This window comes from Delphinus delphis, chromosome 2, assembly GCF_949987515.2.
Source record: "Delphinus delphis chromosome 2, mDelDel1.2, whole genome shotgun sequence".
In the NCBI taxonomy this organism is placed as follows: domain Eukaryota; kingdom Metazoa; phylum Chordata; class Mammalia; order Artiodactyla; family Delphinidae; genus Delphinus; species Delphinus delphis.
Window position 1 is genome coordinate 113,803,828 of NC_082684.1, and position 25,506 is coordinate 113,829,333.

Below are 25,506 nucleotides of genomic sequence, written 5' to 3' on the forward strand. Positions count from 1 at the left end.
GTACAGTAATAGAGAACCTGCCACTTCTATAGAAAACTTTTGATGATATATTTCCACCTCTGTTTGGCTTACAAATGAAAGATGCGTGAGTGCTTTGGGTCATGAGTCATATCTTTGATTATCTGCCAGTTACCTTGAAAGGCAAAGTCGCTCAGTGACTTCACACTTGGTGGTCAAATTACTTTAGGTTACATTAATCTAGAATGCAATGAGATCTTGTCCAAGTGTCTTGAGAAAAAATCAGCATGTTCTTGGTATATTTCAAAGAGGATAAGAAGCAGGGTCCTGACCTAGAAGTTTTGCTAGGTGTCACTGGGACCTGGAAATGTGCCCGATTGACATTGAAAAGATTGGCCAGTATTCAGAGTGGCAAGCCTTGAGTGAAGTCTGAAAAAAAAAAAAAGAACCCTAGTTAAAAGTAAAGATACTATTTAGTAACTGAGGCAAAGATTGATAAGATTTGAGCCCTAGACTCATAAAGGCTTACACTTAAAGAGAGACTATTTCCCATAATGAGACTGTATAGGCTAAGATGTTGCTTCCTTGCTTTTGGCTGAAATTGGATCAACTCAGTGAATCAACACTGATGTCATGGCTATCTGTTCTCTGACTGGGTGCTGATGGACTCTCAGGTTTAAGAAGCTCAACAAACCCTACACAGATTGTTCATCAGACATTTACAAGAGGGCTGGACCCGCTTATCAGAGCAATCAGTAAGATATTCATTGTAACCAAATTGAAAATAATAATAGTAACACAATAAACTTTGGGGTGAAAGTACTAAGAACTTTGATCTGGTCCAATTTCTTCAAGCATTTGACTGATCAAAAAAATGACACTATAATTTGGTGAAGAGTTATCAACTCAGATATTCTGACTCCTAGTGTCAGATTTTTAAAATTTTAGTCCAGTTTCTGGAATTATTCTCAGAGCTTTCTTGGAGACTGTTCTCAGGTTATAATCCTCAATTTGTCTTGAATAAAAATTTCCATAAAAAATGTTTAGTCAAGTTTCTTCTCTTGTATAGAATAAATATCATACAGGTCACTGAGAGGTTATATGTTTGAGATCAAATCAAGTTTCTATAGGACTGTATTTCAGCTTCTGGCCACGACGGAATAAAGGAAACTAGATTTGCTCTCCTATACCTGGAAAAAAAAGAACAACCAAAATATATGAAACAACGTTTTTCAGGCATTGGACAACGAACAGCACAGTACCATGATCCCTGAGGAAAAGGATATAAATGAGGTAAGCCCTATTATTGTCCCCGCTTACTGTCTGGAGAGTTTCCAGGTCACAGCCCAGGGACGGGAGATCAAGCAGAGCCCTGGAGCTTCTCTGATTTAAGGAGAGATTAGGAAGGCCAAGGTGGCCATCATTTACGGGGGGAATTTACAGAGGAAAGATCTATAGGGAAAGAGAGAAAGAGAAAGACAGGAGAGACACAGGGATCTACAAAGGATTCCCTTCGAGCATTTGGCCAAACACTGATTAGCTCATGTGCATAAGGAAACTGCCAAGAACAGGAAAGAACCACCAGAAGGCGTAGGTGGAGCAACGCTTGCAGCTAATACAGGGCCGGGAATAGTCAAGTTCCCCTAAGACAGTAAGGAAAGTTGTCCTAACACATGGGCTAGAATCCTCAGAGAGGATAACTCTAGACTAGAGACTGTTCTGGATCCATCCAACAAAGCTTGAAAAAAAAACCTCAAGGGAATAAACGTATTTCTAAGTAACTCATCTTCATTTCGAAAAAAGTCCCCAGATATTCAAAGGAATAATATTTTAAAAATTCAGCACTCAACAACATAAAATTCATACTGCATGACATTGAATCAAGATTTATTAGGCATGCAGAGAAGCCAGGGGAAAAAACCCACAATAGATAGGAAAATTAATCAACAGGAAAAAAACCAGAAATGAAACAGAAGATAAGGATTAGAAATAGGATAAAACAGTATTATTAATATACGCTCTACATTCAACAAAGTAGCAGAAAGCATGATAACAAGAAACATAAAAGGCATACAAAAGATGAAAATACAAATTCTCAAGATGAAATATAAAATGTCTGTGATGAAAAATACATTGGATAGAATTTACAGCAGATAAGACAATTGCAGGGAAAAAAATTAATGAGCCTGACCATATAGAAATGGAAACTATCCAAAATGAAACATACAGAGAATAGAAGCCTAAAGAAGAAACAAATGAACAGATCATTTGTGAGCTGTGGGAGAATATTAAGTGGCCTCATATGAATGGAACGGGTGTGCCAAAAAAAAAAAGAAATAGGGTCATAAAAATGTTTTAAGAAATAATGACTGAAAAATTTTCATCATATCTAAATTTGATGACAACTATAACTTTCAAGTTGAAGAATCTCAACAAACCCTAGATAGATTATTCATCGGACACTTACTGTGTATTTGTTGTGCTAATTAGGCGCGATAGGCAGCCTCTGAATTTATAAACTTGGCTTCCTGGTGTTCATGCCCTTGTGTAATATCCTCCCCCTGTATATGTGATGAACTTTTGTATCTAATGTAGAGAGCGTGGCAGAAGTGATGAGATGTCATTTCCAAGACTAGGTTATAAAACGATGATGGTTTCCATCTTGGTCTGTTTCTTTCTCTGTTTGATTACCAGTTGCCATGACAGGGGCACACACAGCTACCAGGGAGTAGCTCATATCGCAAGGGATTATGGTCTGCCCGCAACCATGTGAGTGAGTGTTGAAGGAAATTCTCCAGCCCCATTTCAGCCTTGAGGGGACTGCATCCCTGGCAGACAGCCTGACTGCAGCCTCATGAGAGATCCTGAACCAGAAACACCTATCTAAGCCACATCAGGATTCCTGTCCTATAGAAACTCTGCAACAATAAATGTCTTGCTTTCAGCCACTGAGTTTTGGGGTAATTCATTACACATCGATAGATAACTAATACATTGGGTATATATACGAATTGGAAATAAAATCTTATATTCTATAGATTATCCTCACACAAAGTAGATATTCCAGAAATATCTGTGAAACAAATGAATGTTTGAAAGATAAGACAGGTACCCAAAATAACTATTTTATAAAGATAGAGGCAATTGTTGTTTTTCTTTTTTTTAATATAAATTTATTTTATTTATTTTTGGCTGTTGGGTCTTTGTTGCTGTGTGCGGGCTTTCTCTAGTTGTGGCGAGCAGGGGCTACTCGTTGCGGTGTGCGGGCTTCTCATTGCAGTGCTTCTCTTGTTGCGGAACACGGGCTCTAGGTGTATGGGCTTCAGTAGTCGTGGCGCACGGGCTTAGTTGCTCCGCGGCATGTGGGATCTTCGCGGATCAGGTCTCAAACCTGTGTCCCCTGCATGAGCAGGCGGATTCTTAACCACTGCGCCACCAGTGAAGCCCCGAGGCATTGTTCCTGATTGAAGCATTACAAGATTGATAAGGATATTGCTATGCGAGCTCTCGGGAGAGAGGGATTACTTTGGGTTGAGAAATGAGTGGATTCTTTACAGAGGAGATAATATTTTATGTGAGCTTTGAGGGGGATAGAATTTGGCCACAAGGAGTCTAAGACTCAGAGGGAAAGAACCATTCAGGTAGTAGGAGAGATGGGGAATCAAGGGGTCTGTATAGGAAACCATGAGCAGAATGTTGTATGAGCAAATGAAAAAAAGACATTGATGGAACAATGCTTTATTGATGGAAAGATGCTTTATTGTACACAGATAATTGTAACTTCCATCTTGGGCTCATGTTATAAAGATACTGCATGTTAACAAAAAACATTAATTCTTGCAAAGAACTCTTTTTTTTTTTTTTTTTTTTTGCGGTACGCGGGCTTCTCACTGTTGTGGCCTCTCCCGCTGCGGAGCACAGGCTCCGGACGCGCAGGCTCAGCGGCCATGGCTCACGGGCCCAGCCGCTCCGCGGCATGTGGGATCCTCCTGGACAGGGGCATGAACCCGTGTCCCCTGCATCGGCAGGCGGACTCTCAACCACTGCCCCACCAGGGAAGCCCCAAACTCTCTTCCTTTTAAATGATCTAAAATATATTTTGTGTTGAACCAGATAGGGTTTTATCCTTCCCATTCTTCATTTAAAAATCAACATAATAGTAGTTCAAACTAAGCAAAGCTATTTTTCAAAAGAAGTCCTTTATAGAATGTATAATTTTTTAGTATAGTTAGGTATTTCCCAATAATAAAAAAAAAAGAGTTAACACCTGTATACTGGAAACTAAGAAATTAGTTTTGAGATCAAATTTCTTACTGTTTTATTCTCTATTTTGGGTCCAGATTTTTTCAGGAAGTGGCAACAATAGTCATTCTATAGATGTACCTAAAACATCAGTAAAGCAGGTAATTGTATACCAAGCCAGCTTGAAAATAGTGTTATTATGCACGTAATAAAGCCCCATGTGTTTCCTAAGTACTCTTCAATCCATTCATTAGTGATTCTGTATTTTCTTTGTAGGTCATCATAAAAGCCAGTAATTGGAGGCTGAATTAAAACTTAATTCAAATTATATGTCCCAGGAGGTCACAAAGACAGACTGGAGGCTTCAAGTCCAAAACTTGTTAATGTCTTCAACCAAAAGTGTTGTTATTATTTCTCTCTATGTATCTATATTTAAATTTTCTGATTACTTGAGTGAACAATTATGGAACTACTGCTGAGCAGGTCTGGCTTCATTCCCTGAATTGATCTTCTCTTGCCTATTGAGTATGGGTTCATCCCAGTACTGTGAGCTAGGCTTCACCCATCAGGATCTCCTTTCTCAGCCCTTGGGGCTGCGTGGAGTCACCGCTCCTGCTAATTCTCTTATATATTTTCTACCTGGTCTCCTGCACCTGACGCTGTACTTTACTCCCTGGACCCTGCAGGTGCTGCTGTCAGAGACTTTTCCCTCTGAAAATCTGTCCTACTTATTTGTTTACATATCTTTTCCCACAGCAAAATGTGAATCCCTGGAGGGCAGAAGCTATCATATTTTATTTATCTTATATCCACAGTGTTTATCTTAGAGCTCGGATACATTGTTGTTCGGGGACACAAATGGCTACCTGGCATCTGGCCACCTGCATGCTTTGGCCAGCAGAGAAGTTAACAAGAATAGAATTTGAATGCCTTTAGGTGAGCATGTGCTCTGCAGGTTTTGACAGTCTCTATTTTCTTGAATGTGGCCACAGTCACACATTGATCTCACCAGCCTGGCCCCTGTAAGCATCCTAGTGTGTGGCCCTGGGTGTCGCTGCTCAGTGGACGTTATGCAGACAAATGTGTCGATGGATGTACATCTTATTGCATGGAAAAATCAATTATTATCTTAATACCCTGGCCTTGAAAATTCCTTTCGTTTCATCTCAGACTTAGGACAGTAAGTTAGAAAAATATAACTCTATTATACAACATATGAAAAAGCATTTCTGAACATTTGACAGAGAGAGGTCACCCTGGGCATTCTCACAGTCAAATTAGAGAGGAAAACAAATTCACTTGAGTTACTTATGGAACCCAGAGGATGCAAACAGACTGCTGTGGGAAAGTCTAGATTAGCATTCCTGAGATGATGGACAACTTCTAGCTTGATCACTGTAATTTTAAAAACAATGACCCTGACTAACATTTTCAGTGTAAATTCAACAACCCACTTCTCAGGGCTGATCCTGAGATGCTCTTCACTATCACCAGTAGAAACACAGTAGAGCACATTCTAGAAAAGTGATTCCACAGGGAGCCACAGCAATGATGTACAGTGTGAAATGCATTCCTGATCTGGTTTACTTTGGAAGAAGGTCTAAGCACTTAGCTAGATGGATGGAATTCACATCACCAGACATGTTGGTGATAAGCGAGAACCCTTGAGCCAGGTCAAGCTTCACCTGAAAGCGGTAAATTTGGGTCTGCTTAACCCATCAGATGAACAGGGGATTAAAGCTTTTAAGATTTACCCTCCATGTCTCTAATAATTTTAACTTTTTAAAAGCAACTATTAGCACATGTTCATCCTGGTCATAGAAATTCTCACTTGTAGAAAGCATAATATCCATAAAAGTGTAACTTTTAGCAACTTAGTACCTGTGCATATTTCTAGCTAATCAGCTTGTATTAAATATATGCTTAGGTATTTTAAATAATTTGCTACATAGGATTATTATTAATAAGACAATTAAATACTTGGTTTCCAAAGAAAGGTTTTATAATAAGTCTTCTTTCTGAGTAATTAGAAAGTAACACTCCTTTTCTGTTGGGGCCACTCCTTTGTTCAAGAAACTGAAACCCTACTAGCCACCTGCAGGAAAACACACATCTAGTTAAGTGGCAGAGCTGGGGTCTGGTGTGAGTCACTAAATTTGGTCTCTCCACAACTGCCGCTATAAAAAGGGAATATGCTTTCTATAATCTGCCATGACAATTAAAAGATGGGAAAAAAAATCCCTAACCAAGTAAATATAATGACAAAGCCTATTTGCACTGACAATAAAAGAAATGCCGTTTTCTCAATGCCACGTAACAAAGTACACATGCTTCTTCCTTACAGCGCACACTAAACATTTGCCACGTGACTCATGAACTAAATTTTGCCTTAACCATGGCATTGGTTTCACCTCCTAATAGTTCCAGATTTATGTTTATATCTCAATTGATTTTCTACTTTAGCTTTTATTGGCCCAAAAATGATAAGAAGCACTAATGAAGATGAGATACGCTAGGTGCCAAGCCCTTAATACCTTCGTTAGCAGAACTCAGAAACCTTTTTCTTGGACATCCAAGGGAGTGATACTCCCAAGATTAGCCTTGAGTCCTTCAATTCGAGCTGGACTGGTCTGATTGCCTGGCCAGCTCTGCTAGGATGACACAAGGAGGTCTGTCCTGATTTCCTAGGACCAGAAAGGAGCTGGAGTTCTTGCTCCTCTGCACTTACAGACACGTTTTCTCTCTTTTACAGAAGACTCCTTTAATCCCCTGAGCAGAGATTTCAGGTGACTACAAACATTGTAACTTGTCCTGTTTAAATTGCTCTGACTCATTTAAACAGGCACCACAGTTGCTAATATACCTCTATGGCAGTGCTTCTGAAGGCACAACAGGTACATTGGCTGTGACAGCAAAAAAGCACATCGGACCCCTAGAAGACACATCTGCCATTTCAAATTTTAAACATTGAAATTATTAGATTGCCACGCAACCAAGCATATGTTCAATTATCATATTGACAATAGGGTTGTTTCTTCAGAGGCCAAATATCTCCTTGCTCATGTGAATTAAGAAGGCGAGACAGCGAAGACCACCTATTATAAATGCAGGAGATTCTTTTTTTTAAATAAAGTAACAATTATGACGTCACTGACAGTGCCCATAAGACTTGGTTCAAACCCTTTTTAAATGTAACAACAGTGTATTGAAAATTTATCAGCCACCTATATGAGTCTAGCTGCTGTTCTAAGTGCTGCTTGTGGTTATACAGTGAAGTTAAACTGGTTAAAGCAACAATATTGTTCCCTGGGTGGAACATATTACAAAGAAGCAGGTAACATGTCTGGGCAATTAAAAAAAACAAACGAACAAGGAAGATGGACAGAAGAAGGTATTGTCATGAGAGGGAGGAGAGGAGGTATGAGCTTAGATTTCTGTGATCTTTCGATGTTTCACTTTCTGCAGCATTTAATGACTGAAAAATGCTGTTAGTCATTTGCAACCTGCGGTTAGGCTGCAGGACCCACAGAACAGGAACTCCACTGTGGCAGGAGTTAGAAGCAAAAAGCTTTTTTGTGTGGGTTCATTTACTATTTTAATTCAGTTGTATCCTTAGTCGGCTTTAAAGGTCTGGTTGCTATTTCTCCTACCCAATGCTCCTCCTCTTTTTTTGCTGCTTTATTTTCCCTGTTACCTCTGTTCTCTCAGGTAGGGGATGTAGCAGGAGGGAGAGCACAGTGGAAAAAAGCCCAGATTTGCCATTTACCTCCAGTTTCTCTGATTCTACTAATTTATGTAAATTAATTATTTCTCAGAATCTGTGCAACAGCTTATTATTTTAATCCCAGGTTTTTTTGTTTTTGTTTTGTTTTTGTTTTTTGGGGGAGGGGAGAGTTGAAATTCAGAGACATTAAGTGAAGTAGCTGGTTTAACACAATTACCTACAGAACGGCCTAGCAGGTCTGTCCAACACTCAATTAGCGGGTTTCTTTAACTCTCTTGTATCTAATTTCAAAGCTGTTTCGTGGCGGGGGGTGGGGTGGGGTGGTGTCTTGTGAGTTCCTGACCTCCCAGAGGGCAGGGATCTTACCAGAACATCTCCTTTTAAAGCGCCCAACGCCTTGCAGGGCACAGACTCGGTGCCCGGTAGATGCAGGCTCATTAATAGATGAGAAAAAAAAGTGACCGGGCAGAGATAAGCAGTAAATAAAGTGCAAGATTATAGCGGGAAAAGAAGAAAAAGGAAGGAAGAAAAAAAAAATCAAGGGAAAGGAACAAAAGCAAATGTTTACTGAATGCCTTAGGGCCAGTCATCGCACTTAGTCTCTCTTTAAGAGACTCTTTGAGTGTTCCGGCAGCTCGCTGGGCACGAATGTCACCTAATCTTTAGAAATGAGGAACTTAGGCTCAGAAACGGGGTTTCACCCACAATCGCGCGCACGTGGCACAGGTTTCATGGCTTGCCTGCCTCTGGTACCTCTTGCCAGGGTCAGGGTGGTAAAAACGGAGGCTGTTCCCTTCCCATTGATCCTTTAGGGAGCGAAGGGAACAAGGTGCGCGCCTCTGCGCAATAGCGAAGACAAGTGATTAATGAAGCAATTACAACTTTGCCAGCCGCACTCGTCCTCTTGAGTGCCAACCACACTTACCCACACTTTGTTCTTACTCTGAACTAAATCGTGAAGAAACTCAACTCTTTTAGTCACTGCCAGACTTTTTGGACACATCTTCCTTTTCCTGTGACTCAACCCAGGCGAAGGAGTTACGGGTAACCTCTTTCTCTTCACCCAGCCATTACCCGGAATCCAGCGGCGGCCCCTTCTCTCAGCAGCCGCCGGAGCTTCCCGCTGCGGCGTCAGCGCCGGGTCGGGTGGGACGCGGCCCCAAGGTGACGCGCGGCCGCCTCCTCCCCCTGGAGGCTGGGCAGGCTCTCGGGATAGCTGGAGGCGTGGCCGGTAAGAGGCGGGGCCGAGGAAGTCTGGCTGCCTCAGGAGATGCGCCCGCTCTCGCCGCGTCTCGGCGGCTCCTGGCGCGTGCAAGCGGCTACGGCAGCGGCGGCGACGGGGCCCGCGCAGGTGAGCGGCGTGCGCCGGCCTCTCTGCATCCCCTGGGACGCGGCCTCGGACAGGTGAGGGTGGTGCGGGGTTCATCTGGCCGCGAGCGCGGGCGGAGCACCGGGTCGCCGGTGACTCTCTCCTTTGGGGGGTGGAGGGGTGTCCGCTGCCAACAGAACCGGGGACTTGGGGAACCTGACCGACCGGGAAGGGAATTCAGTGGAGCTGCTAACTCCGGAGCTGCCGGTTCAGTCAGAAGGGTATGTCGAGGACCGGCGTGCTGGAGGGCGCACCGGGGGAGGGCAGCCTGCCCTAGGATTTCTTTGCATTTTAAAGGACCTTCATTAGGTCTCCTTGGGTCGCAGCGGAGTTTGTCACTGCCACCTCCGGGACTCTTTGTGCAGAGGTCAGTCCCTCACTTGGGTGGGATTGGATGCGCTCCCTTCGTGGAGGCCCGGAGAGTCCGCTTCGGTTCCTTGCGCGGACATTTGCTCACCGCCCCCCCCCCCCACCACGAGAGTTGAAAGCCTTCTGATAATTGTGTAGGTTCCAGAGTGTCTTGTCACATTAAAAAGTATATATATATATCGTGATGGTGGTGGCGACCTTGAGAGGCAATTGCTTCCGCAATTAGTTCCCCAGTGCACTATCCATTTGTTAAGCAAATGGTGCGTTGATGGCTTTTAAATATGGTTGGGTTTCCATGAAGTGGATTAGAATGTCTGAATGAACTTATGCGCGCTGTGTGAAGGTTTCACCTGTGTCTAGGTGCTTACCTAAGTCTGTTCTAGAAGTTCCATCGGCATCGGGAACTTAAAGTTACCAAACAGCCTCCCGGTGAACCTGGGGACTCTAGAAAACCTGTTTCATCGACACACCGAATCACAAACAGGTCTATGGATTGCGATTTCCATTAGCATTCAGTTTTTGCTTGGGTCAGAAGCATTTCAATTTAACTGATATTTGTTGCACGCCTGTTAAGGGGGGGATCTCTATGAGGGCCAGGCTGGTGTGCTGTGTGGTAGCACAGGTGTGGATACAAAAGGGAATTTTAGGGCTGTGGATACAAAAGGGAATTTTAGGGCAGTCGTTTCTCACAGGGGGGTGTTTAGAAAGAGAGCAGTGGGACGTGGTGCTTTTGTCTTTACGGTACCTCTTTGATCTCTGGTAATAAGCATTTTAAATGCAGGGAAAATGAAAATCTTTGGAGAATATTTATCATTAGCCTGGTCTCTCATCCAGAGTGACAAGGATTATCCAAAACCATCCTTAAACTAACGTTGGTAAGAATCAACTCTGTGCCAAGCACCATGCTGATCACTTTACTTAAAAACTTGCATAAAATATACAAAGTAGGTGTTACTTCCTCTGTACAGATGAGAAACTGAGGCAGGGAAGAATCAGGAATTTGTTCACAGTAACTGGTGGACCTGGGAGTTGAGTGTGGATATTTCTGAGTGCAGAACCCATGCTTTTTCACTACTCCAAGTTACTGTGAGACAGATAGTGTAAAGCTGCAGATTTAATGGAAATGATACTTCAAATTTATGTTCACAAAACAATCCACGTCCTGAGAGTTAAAGTAACCACCATGAATAAAACGAGCATTGTTTGTTTTCATTCTCCTTGTTAAACTGAAACCAATCTGGGACAAGAAGATGGACAGCTATTTTAAAAAATATAAAATTCCTTCTGTATCTCCTTAACATATTTTTAAGGACCTAATATAGCCAAGTTGGGCAAAGTAGTAAAACTTTATATGTATTCCTTGTGTATTACACATTGAAGTATCCACTAATATTCATATTATTCATATGCTGAGGTATCAGCTAATTTTCTTATTCATGTGCTTTAACATATTTCATCTTAATTTCCTTTTATAGCTTACAGGTGAATAGAGGCCACCTTTGTCACCTAGAAAAGACTTTGTGTGTGTGTATAAATCTATAATCATGAATATTTATTTGAAAAGATATATATAGTTTTCCTTAAATCTATCTCTAGAAGTGTAAGTATGTCAACGTGCTTATTTAGGAAGGAATCCTAAAATTCCAGTTTAGTCTTTTGAATAAATGATCCATAACAGCTCAACTGATGGTTTCTTTAAGTGCATGTAAACCACACAAGTGATTTTTCAAATTAAAATTATTATACTGTGTAGAATGAGAATAGTACTTAGAATTTTAAATAATATTTCCTGACATGGAGAACACTTGCTCTCTGAAAACCTTCCTTATAACTGTTGGTAATTACACACAAAAATTGAGGGGTTTCATATCAAAATTATCTTCAGGTGTTGAAGAAAGTGTTTTTTGTTGAAGAAAGGCTCTTTGCCTCTGTTGGGAGGATCAGGTAGATATTCTGCCTGGATCGTGCTTGGCACATTTGTTTTTCCCTCTATCTTCATTTGACAGAGAAATCGACAAGACACCTTGAACTTCTTTCTAAAAGCATTTGAAATCCTGCCTAGCAGGTGTTTATAAAAGTGTGCTTGACTTGGTTAAGATGCTTTAATGAAGGGGCAGGGTGTGTAATGATTTAGAGAAATTCACAGAAGAGCCGAAGGGCCAAGGAGCAGTGTATGCAGGAGGTGTGAAACGGGCAGATCCAGATTTTGGGAGACCTGAAAGGTAAACAGTATGGGTCTCCTTGTTAAGAAAAATAATACAAAATTAGCTATGAAAGTGAATGCCTATTTAGAATGGAAAAAGGAATTGTAGCCATTTGCTGGAGACTGCTATCTCTTTTCGCAGAGATCTTCTTGGGTCATTTACCAGAAACGCTTACATAAAAATGCTTCCTAAAAAAAAAAAAAAAAAACTTCCTGATTGTAACCTTCTCTCTGAGAACACTCAGCATTTCCCAGCAGCTTGTAGCACTCGTTGGCCCATGCCAGTGAGAGTCCAGAAAATGAAGCTCCGTTACCTTCAAAGAGTGGGAGCGACAGTTGTGGTTGGAGGCAAAGGACCAATGGTCCACTGAGCAGAAAAGCTGCCAACTGGGGCGGAGGAGATCCTGGGCTCATTGGGGTCTCAGGGCACTTCATGTCCAGTGAACAGTTCTGAGAGGAAGGCCCCTGATGATGTCTAAGACCTTCCAGTTTGGTTGGTTCTCCAGGGATGCCTTCGACTGTTGGCTGTCCCAGCTTTCATTCTATGGTACCGTTTATCGAGGGTTTTCTATGTCCCATGCACTGGGTAAGGCCGGGTTCTGATTGCCAGGGAGCACCTGGTCTCTTGGAGCTGATGTCATTGATGATAGTACAGTGTTGGTGCCAGCACAGAGGTCTTGATGCTTGAGCTGAGTTGGGAATTGTGGGTGGAGATACTGAGATGGAAGAGTCTGGGAAGGGCAGTCTAGGGATGTGGAGGGCCATAGAAAGCCTTGGAGGTTTGGACCCACACACTGTCCTCCACTGATGCAGGGAGGCCCCTTAGTATTTTTCCACATGTCTTTCCAAACCAAGCAGTACCCATGCACCTGAGATTAACTTGTTAAAAATGTGTGTTCTCAGGCCCCATCCCAGGCCCCCTGAATCAGAAGCTCTGTGTCTCTGGCACAGCAATCTGTGTTTTAAGAAGCCTTCCAGATGATTCTGGTGTATGCTATAAAGTTTGAGAACCATTGCTTGTAGTGTTTAAGAGAATTGGTAGGGCATAGAATCCCTTGGGAAGATGAAAGGAGAGGAGTAAGATTGGTACTAAGGCTAATATATTATTATTGTAGTATAACTTACCTTACTATCACTGACATTTATGGAGCACTTAGATGGTGCCAGGCATTGTGATTAAGAAATATTAACTCTTTTAATCATCATTACAACCCCAGAGAGAGAGCTGTTATCACTCCAATAATTTATTTATTTATTTACTTAGGCTCTTCCTTTTTTTTACTGATTTACAATGCTGTGTTAGTTTCTGATGTATAGCAGAGCGATTCACTTGTACATATATATACATATTCTTTTTCATATTCTTTTCCATTATGGTTTATTACAGGATATTGAGTATAGCTCCCTGTGCTATACAGTAGGACCTTGTTGTTTACCTGTTTTTTTCCCCTTGGGCTATTTCTAATCTGCCTTTCTGTTAATTGTTGCCTTTTCCTGAGGTCCTGTCCACTTTTGAGATGGACATGAAGATCACTCCATTTAAATGTGAGAAAACTAAGGCACAGAGAGACAAAGGTGTTGTCCCAGGTCACATGATTGGAAAGCAGTTCAGCCAGGATTCAGGCACAGGCAGTGTGGTTCCAGCGCCCATCTTCCCTCTCTGGGAAGGTCTGGGAGAGTTTCCATCACTGTTGTTGTTTTGTGTTGGCCTTGTGGGAGAGGTCTGGAAGGCAGGCCTGGAACTGCTTGGAATGGCCCATGGAATTTGCTGACCACTTGGGGTTAGCAAGTTTTTCTTTAGGGACAGATTGCCAGATGAGAGAGGAAGAATGTTACTGTCATTCACTCCAAGTGCAAATTTTGAGAATTTCATAAGTAAATGGATATGATTTTGTATATATGATTACATAACATGGAGCACCTCTTTCCCCAGCATAATGATGGGCTTACATGGATTTCCCCAGGGGATGATTGTGGAAGGTGGCCTTGTTTCGGAATACTAGGATTTGATCAGGATATTAGCACAGGGACCTCTCTTCTAAAGGCCAACCCCCCTCCCCAGGCCACAGAGGACTTGAAGATGATGGTGTGTTTGTTCGTCATGTCCTGGAAGGTATCTAGAAGAACTGTACTTGCATTTTCAGTTTTCTTTTCTTTCTGAAAAAAACCATTCTCCACAATTCTGTACATTTTATCATGGAATAGCTCCATCTTGCTAGGCAGCATGTAAAGAATATATAGCTGTAGATATGAGTACCTGTGTCTGTGTAGAATGATGGTTTGCTTTTGGGTGTGAGCCTCAGATTACTAATTCTTTATGATCTCGGAGAGACAGCAGTGAGCTGTCCTGAAGAGAGATCTTAGTTTCCTGCCCAGGACCTGGACCTGGGTAGCCTGGATGAAAACCAGGAATCCTAGCCACCAGACCACCTAGAAGCAAAGTGGCCCTGGCTCTTACCCCCACTGAAAGCAAGAATGTTTCAAGGAGGCATAAACTGTAAAAACAGGTGCAAAGTTTATTATTAGAGACACAGCATAATGTATGGGAGAGCACACAGAGAAACAGTTTATTTATTTAAGTTAGAAGCAAGGCAGAAATATACACCCAGAGAGAAAGGGTATGGGCGTCCTGTCTATCGAGGAGGGGAGCAGTAAAGAGGTGATTTAAATCCCTTATATAGGACAGTTCTTTCAGGTCTTTGTTTACCGTTGGGCAATTATTTTGTTTCCTTTCCCACATCTGACTTGTTCTAGGACCCTCCCCAACATGTGTGCACATCTTTTTTTTATTTTGTAATATATAAATTTATTTTATTTTTGGCTGTGTTGGGTCTTCGTTGCTGCGCATGGGCTTTTCTCTAGTTGTGGCGACTGGGGGCTACTCTTCGTTGCAGTACACGGGCTTCTCATTGAGGTGGCTTCTCTTGTTGTGGAGCACCGGCTCTAGGCGTGCGGGCTTCAGTAGTTGTGGCACTTGGGCTCAGTAGTTGTGACTTGTGGGCTCTAGAGTGCAGGCTCAGTAGTTGTGGCCCACGGGCTTAGTTGCTTTACCGTATGTGGGATCTTCCCGGACCAGGGCTCGAACCCGTGTCCCCTGCATTGGCAGACGGATTCTTAACCACTGTGCCACCAGGGAAGCCCCAATGTGCACATCGTTTTGCTAAGATGGATTTCACTGCAGAGGCCTATGGGTGCATGTCCACACTCACTATGGGGTGGTGCTCCTCCGTTTTTGAACCCCAAGGAGGCTTCCTGTGCGTGTGTAGACAGGGAAGTTTCCCTTGACCTCAGGTCATCTCATCTCTTTACTTCAGCAGAGCTCAGCTTCTGCCACTAGCTTTGTCCTTGGAGTGTCTGGGTGAGAACAAAGCTTCAGTTTTACTCCACTTAACAAACATCAGCTGTCCGGCCCAGGGGCCCATCTGTCTCCTACCTCATTTACTTCTTCTCCAGAGACAAATCCTTAGACAAACATTAATCTGAGTTATGGCAAGCAGTAGAATGCAATTCTGAGAGTACTGGCTGTCTCACTCGTGCGTTCATTCATTCATGTGGTCATTTTCGCTTGCTTGGTTGTGCTAAGCACTCATGTTAGGCACTCGAAGGAAATGCAGTGGTGATGAGCCAGATGTGATCCCTATGGACTAGGAACGGAAAACTTGCTCTGTGATGTTACAGGTGAACAGAGTTAGATGCCCTAATTCTGGCAGTGCGTTGTCAAGAGAGGAGTTAAGATGTTACCATAGTTCAGGACTGAGGTTATAGGGCTTAGTGTAAGGCAGTAGGGAAGCAGAGGTGTGGAAGGATCTGAGAGAGATCTGGGAGGTCACAGAGGTGACCAGGTGGATGTGGGTGGCGAGAGAGAGATTGCTTGGGGCTGAGGTGTGTGTCTTGGGCCCCCAGGTTGGTGCCAGTAACACAAGTCAGGACTAGAGAAGACGGTTTTCTAGAGAATAATCGTGAGTTTCGTGGATGTTGTGAGTTTGAAATGTGTGGATGACTCCAAGGTAGAGATTTGGGTAGACTGATAGAATAATGCAGCTAATCAGAGAACTGAATAATTCAGTGGGGGAGTACTATCAGCAGTTGAAAAATGCTGTCTCCCAAGCAGTGTGGTAAGTGAGAAGCAGGTCGCGGAGGAAATGTGGGCATTTCTCCTGAGTAGGCAGGATAGCAACGCACTCCAATTCCTTTGATGTGAAAAGATGAAAAAGGTTTACTTCTACACTTTCTTCAGAGGGTGGAGATGAATCCTCCACTCTGGCCTTTGCGAGTTTGACAGCCTGAGCTCTGGCCCATGGGAGGAGGCCCTCAGTGTGGAAAGCAGGCCAGGCAGGAGAGTGACATGGGGCTTGCGGAAAGCTGGTCTTCAGATTTTGAGCCCATCTTATTGTCACAAGTTAAAATGCCGTACCATCTTTCCTCTTAATTTGTTATGTTGTATTATTAGAAACACTCATTTATCATTTGTGTATCATGTTTATGGTAAATGAATCATATCATGTAGATTGGCCATATGTGTACATACACACAGATACACACACATATACACATACATGCATGCATACACATATGCATACATATAGGTAGATAGTACATACCATGTAGATTGGCCAGGGCTCTTTTGTAGCTGCTACCGATACAGATGTTACAAGATTCATTTGTATAGAAGATACAGGTTTTCTTAGGTGCTCAGAGTTAAGCTGATGGCTTGTTTAAAACATGTGTTAGAAAGTACCTGAAATACATAAATATTTGTTCTTTTATCCAAAAGCTATTAATTGTGTATTATGCATGCTGTGTGCTAGAGTTTTCCTTGTGAATAAAGCAGAGAGCTCTGTCTCCTTAGAGCCTAGAGGGGAAGTCAGACAGCTTGACAGGTGAGTACAATGAAGTGTGCTGTTAGTTAAGGATAAAGGCACAGTGGGTGGTAGGAGTTAAGTAGTGAAGGACGCCTCCAGGGGCAGGGCTGCCAGTGCTTAGCAGGAAGGATGGGCAGGCACCTCAGCCAGGAAGAAGATTTGGAAGGATCAGAGAGGTTGTTCTGAGAAACGGATGGATGCTTTTGAGGAACTGAAAGTTTGGAATAGCCTGTTTTGTCCATTAAAAGTCAGCTAATAAAAGAGAATGTTCATGAGAGCTGTGAATTGATCAGGGAAACCCAAAAGAAAGTATTCAACTTTTTTTTTTTACATCTTTATTGGAGTATAATTGCTTTACAATGGTGTGTTAGTTTCTGCTCTATAACAAAGTGAACCAGTTATACATATACATATGTTCCCATATCTCTTCCCTCTTGCATCTCCCTCCCTCCCACCCTCCCTATCCCACCCTTCCAGGCGGTCACAAAGCACCGAGCTGACCTCCCTGTGCTATGCGGCTGCTTCCCACTAGCTATCTACCTTACGTTTGGTAGTGTATATATGTCCATGCCACTCTCTCGCTTTGTCACAGCTTACCCTTCCCCCTCCCCATATCCTCAAGTCCATTCTCTAGTAGGTCTGTGTCTTTATTCCCATCTTACCCCTAGGTTCTTCATGAACTTTTTTTTTTCCCTTAAATTCCATATCAACTTTTATCTGTGTGACTGTGACCATGTTCAGATCCAAGAAGCAAAACCCAAAAAACCCACAAAAAACAAACAAAACAACCACTCCTCCCCCGCAAAACCCAAACCAAACTAGAAACAAACAAATATAATGATTGTGTAATACTTTTCGGTTGTGAGGAGGACTATTTTTAGCATTATGAAAGATGTTGAGGGTTAGTCTGAGAACTTAGGTAGTATGTCAGAAAAGAACATTGCATTACCTGAACAATAGCTAACGTTATTGCTATGATAGTCTTGCCTAATGTGAAAGATTATATATAAATATGTAAAATTAGCTTAGCTTTCTAGGTTTGTAGTTTGGAAATGCCTTTAGGGTCAGCCCTTTCACCTCCTGATGGCCCTTCATGAACCACCTGGGGCCCAGAGTTGCTGGAAGCTTCTTTACCCTCATATGTTGGTAACAAAATCTGTCCAATCTGTCAGGTAAAATGTATCTGTTACTTTTTATTTTTTTATTTTTTTATTATTATTATTTTTTGTGGTACGCGGGCATCTCACTGTTGTGGCCTCTCCCGTTGCGGAGCACGGGCTCCGGACGCACAGGCTCAGCGGCCATGGCTCACGGGCCCAGCCGCTCCGCAGCATGTGGGATCTTCCCGGACCAGGGCACGAACCCGTGTCCCCTGCATCGGCAGGCGGACTCTCAACCACTGCGCCACCAGGGAAGCCCTGTATTTGTTACTTTTTGTCCTATAGTTTCTTGTCTGTTGCTGGACCAGGCTCCGTAATTCACTATCTCCATCTTCTCAGACACTTTACCCCCATTTTCCTTATCTCCTCTTCTATTTGTCATGCACTTTCTACATAGTTTAGTGTTTTGGATCTCGTTAGGAATCCTTGGCACAAGTTGTCTTCAGCATTTTAGGCCTGTCGAAACAGGTAGAATTTCTCTGACATTTCTTTCACTCTCTTTAATCTCAGGTGAGCTGGCACAGAGATACTTAGCTTTAGCCAAGAATGAGAAAGAAGGCTTTCAGGAAGTTTCCTGTGTTAATATCTGAAAAAGAAGACATAGCAGAGCTGAAGAGGTACATGAGGAATTGTTCTTAAATGTTTTAAATGTTTTAAAAACACACACACACAAAAGTTTAAACACAGGGGCGTGGCCCTGGTCATAATAACAGATTACTATTCAGTTGCTTTATTAACTACTTTTTTTCAACTTCCAGTCTTGTGTCATTTCTAGCTTTGTCACCATGTGCTCAAGATCCTAAATCACTCATTTATTGCTTAGTTTTGGGGTTCAATCGCCAATATGTGCCATTTCATTGATAGTGTTTTTTTCCTTTAATGGAAGGAGTTTTTGGCTTTTCCTAGTTTACAGGTCGTACAGGCTCAGCTGCGATTCACTTCGTTTAGTGTGCTAGCTGCCTGCCACTGCTGAGCTTCTGTTAGGTGGGAGCATTATCTTATTTACTCTAATCCTGTCAGGGACCCTCCTAGGTAGGAGTCATCCCCTTTTAATAGAAGAAAACAGTGAGACTCAGAGAAGCCCGATAACTTGTTCAGGGTTACACAATTGGATGGAATTTTAGTTTTTTTCCGACTCTTCCACTCCAGCCAGTGCTATTTCAACCATTCCACTCTGCCTTGCTTCCCAGTGAAGCTGTTTAACCACAAGACCAGAGAATCTACAAGACCTGTTCCAAATAAGACTCAAGGAATTTCCCTGCAGCCTGGGGTTGGAAGCAGCTGCTCTGCGCCTTCCCAGGGTGAAGGCATAGTTGAAACCTTTCACCTTTCACATCGGCGAAGCCCTGGAATCCTGCTAGACCCTCTTCTGGACATGGATTTGGCATGGTCTTGATAAATATATTGCTTTAGAGCAGTTTCATGCCCAAAGATTGTGAATACATGAATCTGGATATTCTGGAAAGGTCTCTCCCCTTTATCTGACCCAAGTGATGCATAAAACACGTAATTGTTGTAATAGATTTACGGAGCAAAGCAGGTGGTCCCTTCCATCTAAACACCATGCATAATTCCCTAGTGTTCACAGGAGAGCTACCTCACAGTGTTTTTGTGTTTTTAAATTGATGTAAGCTTTTAAGTACATGCAGATGTTGACATTTCAAAATCCAAGTAAAATTCCTGTGGTGGAATTGATCAAATCTAGGTGCTTTTTTGTTACTCATTTATTTCTGAGCATTAGGCCCATTTATCAAATGAGATCTTTTAAGGGTCCACAGTAGACGGATGAGGTTGATGTTCTGTTTGATGTGGTCTTGGAGAAACTGGAGTTACTTGTGCTGGACATTCTGCTTATGCCATACCTCCTAAGAACCCTCCTTTAGTGGACGTAGAGCCTGTGGCCTCGTAGGATGTGACAGCAGATGCTGAACCTGATGTGGTGGAAGTGGGAATGGAGAGGGTTTAAGGTAAGCTCCCTAGCACCCTGCGAATTGATGTCCTGTGCTTTTGAACAGAATGATTATTAGTGTCATCTGCATTCATTCCAATAAGAAACATAACAGACATTCATATATAATGAAAGATAAGTTGGTGCTTTGGTTAAACTATTTTTTTTTTTTTTTTTTTTGTGGTACGTGGGCCTCTCACTGTTGGGGCCTCTCCTGTTGCGGAGCACAGGCTCTGGACGCGCAGGCTCAGCGGCCATGGCTCACGAGCCCAGCCGCTCCGCGGCATGTGGGATCTTCCCGGACCGGGGCACGAACCTGTGTCCCCTGCATCGGCAGGGGGACTCTCAACCACTGCGCCCCCAGGGAAGCCCGGTTAAACTATTTTTTTAATGCAGATTTTGCTGACCAGTTCTGGATGTCTTGTCAGTGTGATTTTGGTAGTTTTTTTGGTTTGTAATAACATTCCGAATCTAGCCAATTGGAAAACCAGCCCCTGCCTTGAAATATTGTTTTTTTGGTAGTGGCTATGAGTCAGAGCTAACTGACTTAGAATTTATAAAACATTGGTTTTATTGTTGCTTTTAACATTATGTGATAAAGCATGGTATGAAATAGTATAGAGCAAAACCCCTTTACATACACACGTATTTATACTGTTACTATACGCTAGTATATGAATGTGTGTGTGTGTGTGTGTGTGTATATATATATATATATATATATTTTGTTGTTGTTGTTGTTGTTGTTCTGGAAATGAGCATTAGAAACTTACCAGTGGTTACTTTTTGGAAATGGTCTAGTCTGGGCTGAGTCACTTTTCGTTGTGAGCTTCTCTGCACAATTACAATTTCCTAAAGGCATACCTTGAAAAAATATTGCCAGGGTTAATTGGATGGTGAGATAACAGGCCTTTTTTTGTTGTATTTAAGATGTCATTTAAAAAGAAGTCATCCTTGGACATGAGAATATTAAAAATACTTTGAATTTCTTTAACATTCTAAAGCTTTTAAAAAGTCTCCGGTATTTATTATCAGATTTTACCAGCCAAACATCTTCTCTGTTAGAGGTCTGGAAATACTACAGTGGCACTACAGTGCCTGCTAGTTGATATGATTAAGGAGAGAAAAGTTTCCAAGATTCTATCTACTCAATGAGCCTTCCTGGAGGCCACCTCGGATGAGGTAGGCATGGGGTGGGACCACTTCGGAAACCTCCACCCCAGTAGGCTGGCTATGGGACCCCACTCTGTGGCTCACTTAACTCATCATGACCCAGTTACTGGGAAGAGCCAGGGTTTGGAATTCAGACCAACCTGGGCTCAAATGTCAACTCTGCCATTTGTAGGACTTCATCATCTCCAAAGCTTGGGTTCATTATTTGTAAAATGGAGATAAAAATCCTTACCTTGGGGTGCTGTGACGATTAATAATAATCCCTGCGGAGTGCCTTGTATGTAATAAGTACTTTATACATTCCTGTTATTCGAGGAAAAGAGGGAGTCTGGCTACTTGGTAATGAGTAAGCCTGCAGAGGTTTGGGGAAGTGAGTGCCCACAGTGTTATGGGAGTTTTCCCCAGAGATCAGGCCCCTCGGCACTGCTGATGCTTTGTTCTGTATTTTCTTCCAACCAGAATAAGAGTAAGAAGGAATAGGGCAGGAAGCATGAGTAGGAGCTGGTACTAAATGACAGTATTTCAAAAACTAACTGGAGACACATTTTAGGGAGCAATAAAATTTATCAAATTCAGTCCTTTTTACCCACCTTGAGGCCGTTCTTTTTAGAGATGAGACATCGTCCTTCCTTTTTTTTTTTTTAATTTTAGATTTTTACTTTCACTTTTAAGGTGTTTTTCACTTTTGCATTTTTAAGTAAGTCTTGAGAGCAGAAAGTGGATATTGGTCATGTACACGTTCTATTGATTGTGCTGGATTTAGCACTTTCTTGGTGATTACAGTATAATTTGATGAAAGCCCAGCCACTCCTGGGGGAAACCTGACAATGTTGCCTAAATATATATGGATGAAAGAATACCTTGGAAGGCTGTCTTTGGAAGGTGACAGCTAATCAGTGTCTTTCTTGGGTTCACATGCCTACATTTCTGATTGCAAAAAAAAAGAAAGAAAGAAAGAAAAAAGGAACGATTAGCTGTGATTTTCTGTTTATACGGGGCAATAGAGAAAATAGAAGTGGTTCCTACTTTCAAAAAGCTTATCTCCTTGGAGAGTCAAGATCCATCTTTGTGAAAAGATTATTAGTGGCACCCTCTTGGGAACAGAGAGGATTTTTTTTTTTAAAGGCAGGTGAGGTCTGTTTTAGGCTGATGCGAGGGAAAATGCGATCTGAGTCTGGAAGGATGGAGAGGAAGTGACCCTCAAAGGCTTGTAGAGGTCGCCAGGAGAGATCTGCACTGTTTATCTCTGTTCCTTTCATAGCGTGTGGCCTCCTGGAACTTTGCTGAAGGACCCTTTGCGATGCTGCATGTTTTAGGATTAGGTACCGTGAAGCAGGAGATGAAGTGACAGAGACTGGGGGACAAGGTTGCATAAAGATCAAGAACGTGGAGTTGGGCTGTTGGGCCTGAATCTTGGCTCTGCTACATACTGACTGTGTGCTGCTGGGCAAGTTACTTAAACTTTCTGTGCCTTAGTTTACCCGTCAGGGAATGAGGCTTCTAATAGTACCTACCTTATAGGGTTATGAGGATTAAACGACAGATGCACTTAAAGTGGTTGGTGTGTGATGTCTGTTACCCCTAATGCCTCATGTATGGAGTAGTTACAGTAGCTGCTGCTGTTGCTGTTGTTTTTATAACATTGATGGTGGGGAGGCTTATTTTAGCTGAAATGACCTAGAAGGTGTCCTGTTTGCCCATCTTAATAGAACCTCACTATTGCTTCGTATTTAAAAACTCATTTGCAGTATTTTAGCTCAGTGGGAAGATTTGTTTGGATACGTCTGATCGCTCCAAGCCTTTTCCTAGCTGATGTTCTAGTAAATGAGTTGCAAAGTGCATGGGTTGAGAGAGTGTAGAAAATTAGGAAAGTTCATTTGGGAATTATGAATTTAAGTTGTTACATGATAGCGGCCACTTCATGGATCTGACACTGGCATTGATGGAATCAGAGTGGTGGGGGAAGAATCGATGTAACCTTTTTAAGAGATTAGATGGTTTTAATATTGATAATAGTGTTCTCTACCTTTTCATTTGAGAGATGCTGCTATAATGGAATGGTTTATAAACACTAATGTGTGCTGACTGCATTCTGAGAGTGAGTAATCCCTTTGGGTATTTTGAGACAAAAAGTTCTGTGATCTGGGCAAATGTCACTTTAATGCACCACTGAGAATTTTAGAAATATATTCTTCAAATAAAGCATATTTCACATGAGTGTAGGAAATAGCCAATAATCTATATTTTAAAAACCTCTCTTTAAACTTTAAAAAAAATTAACAGTTCTGTTTTGAACTAAATTTTATTTTATAAATTGAAATATAGTTGATTTACAATGTTGTGTTAGTTTCAGGTGTACAGCAAAGTGATTCAGTTATACATATACATGTATCAATTCTTTTCCTTAATAGGTTATTACAAAATATTGAGTACAGTTTTCTGTGTTATACAGTACGTCCTTGTTGGTTATTTGTTTTATATATAGTAGTGTGTAAATGTTAATCCCAAACTCCTAATTTATCCCTCCTTAAAATCCTTTCTCAGGCAAGGAAAGGTTTGGTGCTTGGTGTATGCATGTGTGTGTGTATATGTGACTGATGAATTTTAATCCATTTATAGCAGTTTTCCTTATTTGATTCAGACATTTGGATCAGTTCAGAGGTGATCAGGTGCACATAAATTAGTTCCTTATGAATGCATCTTGGAAGCCTCACCTGTTGTCTTTACTTGGTCCTGACCTGCTAGGGGACCCTGGCTATCTCCAGGAGCCTCAGGATTGAGGAGCATCTTAGATGACTGAAATCCAAACATTGATGGGAAGAGAGGAAAGGGCCTGGGTTTGTAGGCTTTTGCGGTCATGCCCAGTTCTAGGATCTTTCAGTTCTTGGTTGAGGGTTTCAGAGATGAATTAGGTGGGTTTCATTGTCAACCTGCAGACTGTGATTTTATAAAGTTGATAAGAGGAGTGAATCATTCCATTATGAAATGAATGGGGAAAACCAGAGGGGAAGGGCAGGCAGGTAAAATATGCTCCACCCTCAGCATGGTGACACCCAGGTCTCTAATGAGGCTGTGTCAGGACTGATTTAATGCTCTGTATAAGATACGTGAAACTGCTCACACATCCTATCACAGAGCAATAAATATATTGCCCAGTGTTATTTAATGAATGATTAAACATGTATTAAAGAGCTTACGCATTGTGAGACTTTTCAGGTTGATGGAATATACTGGTCTCTAGGCAGGCTTGGAGTTCTGGGAAATATTTAGTCATGATAGTAGTAGAGGAATTGCCGTCTGAGTTCGTTTGTTCCTTCCTCCCTCCCTTCCTTCCTTCCTTCTGCTGCTAAGGCCAGGTATTATGCTGAAGTTGCAGATGTGGACCAGGCAAATACAGCCCCATCTCCTCAGAGGACTTAATTATTGTGGGGGATGGGAGGTGGATTGGGGAGACCAAGTAAACAAACTGATGAGATAATTTTGATCATCAAGGCCACGCTGAATGTCAGGTGTGACAAGAGATTATGGTGCAGAAATGCAGCTTCATACTAGAGGGTCAGGTTCTGGGTTAGGGTTAGGGTCAGGCTTGCTAAGGAAGCGATGCTGGATCTGAGGTCTGAAAGAGCCAGTGTTTGATCTGTGGGGAGAACAGATTATATAACAGCCTCGAACCAAAACTCCCTAGACCTTCATCCTAAATATTTGCTACACGCATTTTTCTCCTTGCTCTGGGGCTGCAGCAGTCTCCTGCATTCAGGCATGAACATTAGACCTGGTAAAACTGAACATTCTGGAAATGATGGCTTCTCCCAGGCCAGGTGTTCACTCTGGGTTGGTGAGCCTTCCTCCTGGCATACATACAACCCATGTCAACTGAACTTTACCCCTAATGAGAGCTCTTCTGTGTTTACTTCCCAATTATCCTGGCTGGTTAGGTGAGCCCAGAGCGTACTTTAACTTTCCGCTCATGCCTAATACACGTGTGATTTCACTTGATGCCTTTAACTTTCTGTAAATGACACACCAGCCTGCTGTATTCTCACATGGTCAAGATTCTGCCCACTGGTGTCAATACACCTGCTGGAAATTAGAGCTTCCTCTTTTTTCATTCTGACTCTTTTCAACTATGGATTATTTTTAGGCTTTTTCTGTCTTTTCTGAAGTTTGAATTGTTTTGTGTATTTATAGAAAACGAATGAAAGCAGCCGATGAGGCTTTGCAAAGCTTCAAGTGCCTGAATCGAGAACCCTTTACGGTCAGGGAACTCGCCCAGCGGTGTCAACGCTGCCACGGTGGCTTGAGCTGGTACTCTGTATTTCTTGTTGATTAACTCTAAGTACAGAACAGTGCCGTTTTCTCCTTTACCGTAGAAGAGAATGGTTATCAGAATTACAACCTTATAGGGAAGCAGACATTTATTAAATAAAATATTAACCCCAAACTTAGATGCTACTCACACCCTGGGTTTTGTAGATAAATGCTTATTCAGGCTCTTCTC

At 42.2% G+C, this 25,506-nt stretch overlaps 2 protein-coding genes across 2 annotated transcripts in view; one reads left to right on the plus strand and one right to left on the minus strand.

Annotated features, from left to right (window-relative positions):
- LOC132418715 (growth factor receptor-bound protein 10-like) overlaps positions 1 to 9,350 on the minus strand; it is a 43,482-nt gene extending 34,132 nt beyond the window's left edge. The window contains 1 exon segment of the mRNA XM_060002707.1: positions 8,999 to 9,350. Within this exon segment, the coding sequence (XP_059858690.1) occupies positions 8,999 to 9,350 (352 nt within the window).
- MCTP2 (multiple C2 and transmembrane domain containing 2) overlaps positions 9,294 to 25,506 on the plus strand; it is a 251,663-nt gene continuing 235,450 nt past the window's right edge. Inside the window, exon 1 of the mRNA XM_060003640.1 lies at positions 9,294 to 9,328. The gene's annotated coding sequence lies outside the window, so the exon portion shown is untranslated. The remainder of the gene's footprint in view (positions 9,329 to 25,506) is intronic.